Source organism: Camelina sativa, chromosome 12 (assembly GCF_030686135.1).
Source record: "Camelina sativa cultivar CO46 ecotype springtype chromosome 12, ASM3068613v1".
Classification (NCBI taxonomy): Eukaryota; Viridiplantae; Streptophyta; class Magnoliopsida; order Brassicales; family Brassicaceae; genus Camelina; species Camelina sativa.
The window spans coordinates 10,775,006-10,785,415 of NC_141891.1; the positions used below are offsets into that span (position 1 = coordinate 10,775,006).

The 10,410-nt window shown below is 35.3% G+C and overlaps 1 protein-coding gene across 1 annotated transcript; it reads right to left on the reverse strand.

The window, feature by feature from the left end:
* Positions 1–678: 678 nt before the first annotated feature.
* Positions 679–2,988, reverse strand: LOC104733404 (uncharacterized). Its single transcript, XM_087476841.1, has 4 exons — positions 2,751–2,988; positions 2,356–2,477; positions 1,770–1,932; positions 679–1,679 (listed from the first exon to the last, which is right to left on the reverse strand). The coding sequence occupies exons 1-4, from the start codon at positions 2,986–2,988 to the stop codon at positions 679–681; spliced, it is 1,524 nt and encodes a 507-aa protein (XP_087332967.1).
* Between the last annotated feature and the right edge of the window lie 7,422 nt (positions 2,989–10,410).

A 10,410-nucleotide genomic window follows, 5' to 3' on the forward strand; every position in this document is an offset into this window, starting at 1 on the left:
TATCATATTAATTTTAATTTTTTTATATACCATATGTTTTCTATTGTGTAGCATTGTTGTATGGTATAAGTTTTGGCGATTAAGTCATATTTGTTTGAGAGAATAAGAAAATACAATACATATAAATGTTCATGTCTTGTTAGGATATTGTAGGATATGATTTGGTAATCAAATCATATTTCTTAGCTTGGTAATCAAGGAGAAATCTTAATCACTTAATATATGATTTGATTGTATACTATTTAGGAAGTGATATAAGATTGAAATCACTCCAACTTAAGATCACACAAGGATCAAGAGATTCCAAGCTTATCTTGCGGAAGGTGGAATTCACGAGCTGGCTCTAAAGCACTCTCTCGTGAATCAAGGGGTGGTACGATGGATAGATGGGTGATTGACTCGCTTAATCGGTGGGATAATCAACTCGCTCGATCAATGAACGAATGAAGGATGTTGAATCACTCAACAAACTTAATCCGCAAGATTCTGAAGCACTAAGTGAATCACTCACAAAGAACTAAAGAACAAAGCAATACAAAGACTCAAACTTTGTAAAGAAGAAAACGTTTCTATTACTTTAAAATGATCAAGGGTGTTTTACAATGAGACTAACGATCAGCATATATAGGCTGATTACACACGTTCTAGAGTTCTAAAACAAGAAAGAAATCACAACAATTATTGAACATATGATCGTTGGACCATTAAGTGTAGAATTGGTCCAAATAAGGTAAGAAGATGTGTTTTGGATCTCGTTAATTTGGGGAGGAAGTTGTGACGTCTTGGAAACTTCTTGGCCACTTGTGGAAACTTGACTATGCACATGATTAGATTAGGAAGTAGTCGTTGTGCATTGATGACAATCGGGTCCGAAAAAGGCAAGTAATAATAAGATTGAATCCGCCTGATCCAATGGCTATTATTGCTTGTGAATATCCTCCAAATATTCTCTGGTGGCTTTAGAGGTTCTCCTAGTTTCCATATGTAGCTTTGGGACACGTCCAAGTGAATGTAAATGAAAGTTTCTTTATCTGGCTCCAAGTAGATCAATGGACATGATTCAAAGGGTGGCTTGGACTTGGGTCTTCTCTTGGGTTGTTCTCCATGGGCTGGAGACTTGTGGTGAATCAAATAGGTGTGTGGGCTCCCTCTAGGACTGGTCCATGTGTCAAAAGGCCGAAACTCTTCATAACTTGCAACGATGTCTGCTTCATCCGCGAGTAGTTCAAGTCCATCAGGAAGTAATTCAGCATGTCTGTCAGCGAGTAGTTCAACAGGTCCAGCAAGTAGTTCAACAAGTATTTTAGCTATGACTTCTTGTGCCATCTTTGAATCAGATGGATGGTAAGTGATTCCTTGATGACTTGGTGTTGCCTCATTAAAAACCTTTCTAGGTAAACCTAGTGGGAAAAACCCTAGACAAGGGAAAAAGAGTGCAACAGTCATATTCCAACAATGAGGTGATTTGACTTGCTGATGCTTGATCCCTCTTGAACCATTGTACTCCTTAGGGTTAATTTGATGATGAATAATTAACCCTTCTCTTTGTGCTTGATCAGAACTCCATTTGGGAAAAGATTCTCCAAGATGCTCTTCGTGGACCGGTTTGGTGTGTGGACTGGTTGGTTCGCCATGCTCCCGGTTTGGTTTAGTTCTAATATCCGCATCATACCCTCTCCCTTGAAAAAGTTTCGCCCTCGAAACTGTACAATCTGCACCAAGAGAAAGCAAGTTAGCTTTCATTCGATTTTGGGAGTTTAGGGTCTTACCTCGGTATGGTTTTGGTTTTGTGATGTGTGGTGCATCAAGTTGCTCTCCTCTGAGCAGGAAAGATAGGATCACGCCTCGGTTTTGATCCGGTATCATGGTTGATTGTGTAGCGTGCTTAGCTCCTCTTTGGATCTGCGCTTGAGCTTTGAGATCCGGTGGCTCCTCTTTAATTAAGCAAGATTTCGGGACACTCCTAGTCTCCTTATTGAGTGGTGTGACCACCAATGGCGCTGGTTTACCCCGGTTTTGATGTAGAATATTCATGGGTCTCTTTATCTCCGGTGAATCGCCTTTATGATCCTCTTTTGTACCTGCAATGTTGTTGACACTTTTGGCGAAGAACAAGTGCATTACTACAGTCATGGGATCAATATAAACATGTAAAATATTTTTGGTTTGAACCATTTCTTTTCTACAAAGTGTAGCACTAAGTATATTGCAAATTGTATCAATTACTATACAAGAAATTGGTTCCATAGGTTTATTTAAATAACCTATGTTTTTCTCACACTCTTTAAGTCCTAACAAGTTTATAATCACATCATTCAAATTAATAAAAGTAAATTGAAATAATGGGTTACTTACTTGACATAGTTCATCGATGAGTGTATCATTCAAAATCAACAAGGTTGGTTGATTTAATGATTGATCTGGTGGTTCTTCTTGAAACAAGATGTTGTTTGTGTCAACTTCATCTTCTCTAGTGGCTAGCTTGCTCAACTTAAGCTCTGGATTTGATTCCATGTTATCACGCCTTTCTAGCTTCTCTGTTTGCTCAAAACTTAAGATCATGTTGGATGTGGTCTCTCGCTCATCACTATACACGTTTGTGGTACCTGTATCTTGCTTGACACTTAAGGATAAAATCAAGTGCATTATACTTGAAGTTGAATCATTTAAAACAAGATGTTTGAAGCTACGATCAATTGTCAAATTATTCTAATATCGAACAAGATCATATGTTTCACTTACTAGGATACCATGTAGACTGTTTGGTATCAACTTAGCCTTAATGGGGATGATCTTAGAAGCAAGATCAGATGGTGTTGAACTTGGTTTTATCTCCACATGTGCCTTAAGGTTCGCTTGCTCATACTCCTTATTTCGGTAATCTTGTGAAGATGTTGTTTCCAAAAGTTGTTCCTCAAAACTTGTGTCATTCTCAACTTCCTTTGAAGTTGCTACCTTGTAGACTACCTCTTTAGATGTGTCATCCATGCTAAGACATTGACCTGCATCAATAACCTTTGGCAAAGACAACCGCATTAATCTAGAATTGGGAATTTCTAAACTTGATGTTGATAAATAATCATTTGAGCTAGATACATTCAGTTTAAACTCTAGCAATGTGGCTTCTTCTACTTGTCTTTTAGGACATGTTGCAGCAAAATGACCTCTCTTATGACATCTATAACATGTTGATTCATTTGACTTTGAAGAATTTGAGGACTTACCTTTCTTAGGTTTGTCTTCCGGTTCTAGAGAAGGTATGGGATCCGATTTTCCTTTTGCACCTGTACCTTTCTCATACCTTTTGGATGAAAGCAAGCGCATCACATGGTCAAGTTGTTGATAAAAATTAAGCTCAATATTCTTGCCACTTACCTTGGCGGAATTTTGATCCGGGTTTTGATTGGAACTATCACGCCGGTGTGTAGTTTTCTCTTGGCTTGGTTCCTTTGAAGAGTAAGTGTGTTGACTAGGCTGGGACAGAATTTGAGGTGCATACCTCTCTCTCATAAGTAGCTTTAGTTGTCCCCACGTTTTGAGTATTGGCTCCTTAAACCTTCGTCTAACTTTTTCTTCTTGGTTCCACCAAAGCCTTGCGTTTCCCATGAGTTGTTCAAGACAGTATTCAAGCCTCTCTTCTTTTGGAATGGAATAGTATTTAAAAAACTTATCCATGTTGAGTTCCCATTGTAGATAATCTCTTTTACATCCTGCAAACTCAAAACATTCAGGTCCAAAATATTCATAACCATTGTCTAGAGATAACCTGAAATTGGTCTTGTAGGTTCAGTTGGGATTGTATAGCAATGGATCTCTGCTAACGCCATGTTTAAGCTCATCTCCTCTTAGCTTAGTGGCCCTTGCGTCTCTCTCCGATAGGGGATCACGTCTACCACTTGGAGGTGGTTTAGGTCGAATTGATGTTCCATGAGTCACTTCCTGTACCACTTGTGGCTTTGTGCGACATAACTTGTCTCTCGGTTTTGCTTGAAGTGAGGTTGTAGGCACTTGGTGTGAAAAAATGTGATGGTTGGACTTCTGTTCTCTCTTTTTAAGACATTGATAATGGTAGCCCATTGTTGTTCCTCTATCATACTCCATGTTGTCTCCCTTCCTAATGTAATTATCATTTCCTGAAAAAGACATAATTTTGGTCAGTGGAGATTTTGAACCATGTCTACAAAAATCATCTTTAAATTTAATCCATGGTTTAGAATAGCCTGTATTGGTGTTGTATAAGTCGGGTGGTTCTGGGTCTGGTGCTTCACGATCTGGTTCATCACTTGAATCAGAAACTGAACTATCATCTCGTTGCCAAGAGATAGCGTCAAAGTTATCTTCCTCATCCGACGTGACTTGATAGGGCTCTTCTCTCTGGATTTCTTCATCCGAATAAAATTCAATAGACTTCATATTTGCTCTGGTCTTCGTGATAGAAGATTCTTGCACAAGCAAAAGAAAGATGTATCAAAAGTAAATCAAACAAATAAGGGGAAAAAAAAGATTAAATATAAAATAGAAACCGAAATTTTTTTTTTTTTAAATAATAAATACGAAAATAAATAATAAACTAAAGCAAATAATAATTTTTTTTTGTTTAATGAAACTGAAGCAAATAAACAAGAACAAAAAGCAAGAAACAAAATTTTTATTTGGTTTTAGGTTTTATTAAAATAAATAAATAACAAAAATTAAAATGATATAGGTTGAAAAGATACAACCTTGGGGATAGGAGCTTTTGAAGCTCTGATACCAGATGATATAAGATTGGAATCACTCCAACTTAAGATCACACAAGGATCAAGAGATTCCAAGCTTATCTTGCGGAAGGTGGAATTCACGAGCTGGCTCTAAAGCACTCTCTCGTGAATCAAGGGGTGGTACGATGGATAGATGGGTGATTGACTCGCTCAATCGGTGGGATAATCGACTCGCTCGATCAATGAACGAATGAAGGATGTTGAATCACTCAACAAACTTAATCCGCAGGATTCTGAAGCACTAAGTGAATCACTCACAAAGAACTAAAGAACAAAGCAATACAAAGACTCAAACTTTGTAAAGAAGAAAACGTTTCTATTACTTTAAAATGATCAAGGGTGTTTTACAATGAGACTAACGATCAGCATATATAGGCTGATTACACACGTTCTAGAGTTCTAAAACAAGAAAGAAATCACAACAATTATTGAACATATGATCGTTGGACCATTAAGTGTAGAATTGGTCCAAATAAGGTAAGAAGATGTGTCTTGTATCTCGTTAACTTGGGGAGGAAGTTGTGACGTCTTGGAAACTTCTTGGCCACTTGTGGAAACTTGACTATGCACATGATTAGATTAGGAAGTAGTCGTTGTGCATTGATGACAATCGGGTCCGAAAAAGGCAAGTAATAATAAGATTGAATCCGCCTAATCCAATGGCTATTATTGCTTGTGAATATCCTCCAAATATTCTCTGGTGGCTTTAGAGGTTCTCCTAGTTTCCATATGTAGCTTTGGGACACGTCCAAGTGAATGTAAATGAAAGTTTCCTTATCTGGCTCCAAGTAGATCAATGGACATGATTCAAAGGGTGGCTTGGACTTGGGTCTTCTCTTGGGTTGTTCTCCATGGGCTGGAGACTTGTGGTGAATCAAATAGGTGTGTGGGCTCCCTCTAGGACTGGTCCAAGTGTCAAAAGGCCGAAACTCTTCATAACTTGCAACGATGTCTGCTTCATCCGCGAGTAGTTCAAGTCCATCAGGAAGTAGTTCAGCATGTCTGTCAGCAAGTAGTTCAGCATGTCCAGCAAGTAGTTCAACAAGTACTTCAGCTATGACTTCTTGTGCCATCTTTGAATCAGATGGATGGTAAGTGATTCCTTGATGACTTGGTGTTGCCTCATTAAAAACCTTTCTAGATAAACCCAGTGGGAAAAACCCTAGACAAGGGAAAAAGAGTGCAACAGTCATATTCCAACAATGAGGTGATTTGACTTGCTGATGCTTGATCCCTCTTGAACCATTGTACTCCTTAGGGTTAATTTGATGATGAATAATTAACCCTTCTCTTTGTGCTTGATCAGAACTCCATTTGGGAAAAGATTCTCCAAGATGCTCTTCGTGGACCGGTTTGGTGTGTGGACTGGTTGGTTCGCCATGCTCCCGGTTTGGTTTAGTTCTGATGTCCGCATCAGGAAGATTTACATCTACCATTTAAAGAAATATCTTTGTATATATGTGAAGCCTTATGGCCATTGATAATAAAACAAGAAAACCTTTTCCAAAATTATGTTTTCTTGACATGGTATCAGAGCCAGGTTGATCCTTGTGGATCGATTATAACGATTTCGACGACGGTGATGAAAATGACAACGATGAAGACGGTGCCTAGATCCGATGATGAAAAGATGCGACAGTGGAAAGCAAGAAGATGAACATGAAGAAGTTTTTGCCATCTTACGTTCTGTTAGAACCCGACAAACCCGACGAACCCGACGAACCAGACGAACCCGAAGAACCCGAAGAACCCGACGAACCCGACGAACCCGACGAATCCGACAAACCTGACAAACCCGACGAATCCGACAAACCTGATAAACAAGAACACGACTTGAAGGATTTGAAGGAATCTTTGTGTCACACACAACTCTTGTGTTGTGACATCAACGACAAGAAAAACCGAAACCGAGATGACTCAATGGGTGATGAGTACCGACCAAAACCGAGATGTGAAGATGAGGACATGATCAAGTTCAAGTTGGACGTTTGCAAGCGGCATGCTCCAACTTGAGGGAGGGTTTTAGGATATTGTAAGATAATATTTGGTAATCAAATCATATCTCTTAACTTGGTAATCAAGGAAAAATCTTAATCACTTAATATATGATTTGATTGTATTCTATTTAGGAACATTTACATCTACCATTTAAAGAAATATATTTGTATATATATGAAGCCTTATGGCCATTGACAATAAAACAAGAAAACCTTTTCCAAAATTATGTTTTCTTGACATGTCTATTATAGTTAGTTGTCATGCCAAGAATTTGGTACACGTTTTAGATTATAATAGCATATTAAAAATTAAGAGTTAGAAAATAAAGAGAATAGTTTGAATATATTTTATGGTTTAAGGCAACAAGGGCTGCTATTATAATCAAATTTGATATATATTTTTCTATTTGCTTTGATCAATTTGTACCTTCAACTCAATCTTCTTAACAAAATTATTTAAACTCCGCTATTAAATATAAAATGCTATGATTTACTCGCAATTGTTGATATTTTGCACAACTGAATCAAATCATTTACTCGCAAACAACCAAAAACATATAAAAAGAAAGTAGGGTAACTCTATTTACTCGAGGAAACCCAAAAAACCATACCTCTCTAACTCTCTTACATAACTTTTGAGTAATATTGCACTAGGTAACAATCCGCACTATGTGCGGTATAAAATAATTATTAAATGTTTTTAATGTAATTTTTATTTACAAAATCTATAATATTTATCGGTAATTGGAATCTAAAATTTGATTGTGTAGTATATATATATATTTAAAAATATATATAAAATTTTCTGTTTAATAAGTAAAATTTTAACCTCTGAGAATTATTATAATATTAATTATATTATCATATCATATGAACAAAAAGTTCTTAAAATTTATTTAAAAGATTTTATGAAAATGTAATTAAAGGATACTATATAATTAAGTTAAAAAGAATTTAAATTTAGATGTTAATTATATTTTTGGAAAACAAATATAAATGTTGTTAAAAATTAATGACAAATAAAGGAAATAGTGTTCGGAACTCTCTGAGTGCGACACGTCAGCATTTTGTGTGAGAATGTTTCTCTTTCAATATATAAGGGATTTTGATTCGCTGGCATATAAATAAGAGAGCATGCGATTAAGTGGGGGTGAAAAGTCTTTCAGACTTTGTGGGAAGCTGATATTTATTAGAAAAATAAAAAGAGAGTAGGAAAACGAACATAAAAACAAGAAGAAGATAAAATAGCTTGCCGAGAATAAACGTATATATCACTGCCACATAGTGGCCTTTCACACGATGATAAATTCAACTTTCACACGATGATAAATTCAAAACTTGAGCGAGTAATATAAAAGGCAGGTATGATTTTACGCTGACTGACACGAACATGTATATCTTTATTGGTGATACATATGCGAGTGTTTAAGTCAGATTAATTTTAAAAAAGAAAAATTCTAATATAATTGTAACCAATAAAAAAGTGACAGATAAGTTTGAGAGGTTAAATGAATGTCTTCAATGTCTAGCACAAGACATTTTTTTCTTCTCTCTACCAAAAAATGTCTTACATTTATATTAAAAAATTTACTAAAGACACCAATAGTATATGGGATGGAGATGGTATTATATATGTGCTTAGGTTTCTTCTACAGAAAAAGCATTTTAAAGATACATATATATAAAACTATTATGAAATATAATTGTGATTAATCCATCACAAGACACATGGCATAACACTTGTCTATGTAATGTTTGAAGTGTTAACATTTATCATTACATCTCTCCACTTGTCATTACTACAACTAATAGATAGTGACTCATGTGTTTTGTAGTACACTATAAATAAGAGGTTGTGTAAGAAGAGTTAGTAATACATAAGTTCTTTGATCAAAAGCTTCCCAAACTCTCTCCCTTTCTCGTGGCCTCTCTTCTCTCCCTCTCTCTCTTTGTTATTTCTTGTTTACTTTACAAAGTATTACAAACATAAGTTAAGTGTATTTTGGTTATAATTCACAACACGTTATCAGCACGATGTCTTTACCGCTGGAGCTTTTACGAGGTAAGTAAATTCATATTGTTTCGGTTTATATTTATAAAACATAAATACTATAGACATCGTGAAATTATACATTTTTCTGGATTAATCGTCATAAGTTGTAGGCGTTGCTTCTTTAACGATCAAATCTATAGCTAAATGCCTAAATCATATCCGGATAGATCGTTAGATATATGGTAGGCTCTGCCTCCTTCACGATAAAAAAAAAAGCTATGTCTTTTCCGGATAGATAGATCGTTTTATATGGTAGGCTTTGCCTCCTTCTAGATCTAACAAAAGACTATGTCTTTTCCGGAAAGATCGTTAAAAATGACAGGCTATGCCTCCTATACGATCAATATAAGGCTATGTCATTTCCGGACTTATCGTTATACATATAGAGGTTCTGCCTCATTAATGATCAAATAAAAAGCTTTGTTTTTTTATGGATTGATCATTATATATGATAGGCTCTGCCTACGATCAAAGAAAAGTTATGTCTATTAAATTCTTATATATAAGGCTATAGCTCTTTATTTTATTTTCTGATTTTATATGTTTGTTTATTTAATTTTATTTATTCGTAAAGAATAATTATATGTGTTATATAAGATTTAAAGACAATGAAATATCTTTAATCAAAAAAATATATTTCTCTTATGAGAATATATTAAGCACATGTCAATATATTTTAGACAGTGCAAAAAATAATTGGAAGGTCTAGATGAGTTAGTCTCTCGACTTCCAAAGACATCAGATTCATAATTATCGATGTCTTGTGTTCTCCAAAGTCTCAAATAAACTCATGGAGTTTCAAAGACATTTTGTCTGCATAAAATTATTATATTGAGACTATAAATAAATATGGTATTGCATGTTTGACCATATTGGAGACACGCATGTATATATAATTATATCATGCAAAAACAAAGATGGCAAAATGATAATAAATATGAAATTCTCTAATGCTTCAAGCATAGTGTTACCGGTCAAGCCATCCCGGTCAATCAGTGATATTAAAAATCATTGAGGATTTTGTTTAGAGAACGAAAAATTGTTTTAAAATTATTGCATGCCTCTATGAAGTTGTAAGCACTGCACTTCATTCATATTTTAGGTAACATCTAATTTATGTTAAATTTCTATTTGTTTATTTAAATTTATTTATATTTATTGAGTCGATGGTTGTATACCTCCTCCTTAATCTGTAGTAGGCTATGCCTCCAGAATCATATAATGTTGGCTCAATCACCATCCTTTTGAATTAACAAGCTCATTGTATATATATATATGATATGATGGTTTGATTTCTTTAATAAATCCCCAAATTAAACCCCAAATATAACCGATCTAACAATAAGATTCGGTCAAAGGTGGATGGACATAAAATTCATCATCTTGAGAGGGGGTAATACTAATCTCACATCTTATAAGGATCTAACAAAATAGACATAACCAAAATCAATATGTTGTTGTTCCTAAAGTGGGATTCAATACGAGATGAATGAACTCCAAGAGTTATCATCTCGAGGGGGGAAATTCAAGGAATCCCACATCGACAATAAATTGATAAACTTTGGTGAATTTGATACCCCATAGCGATATAACTATGGTG

Bases quoted from the DNA above. Each gene is read 5' to 3' on its own strand.
- LOC104733404 (XM_087476841.1), bottom strand. From the start codon at position 2,988: ATGGATGACACATCTAAAGAGGTAGTCTACAAGGTAGCAACTTCAAAG. The intron at 1,933-2,355 runs GTAAGTAACCCA...TTAATTAAAGAG, and splicing joins TCATCGATGAACTATGTCAA to GAGCCACCGGATCTCAAAGC. The intron at 1,680-1,769 runs GTAAGACCCTAA...AACTTTTTCAAG, and splicing joins AAAACCAAAACCATACCGAG to GGAGAGGGTATGATGCGGAT.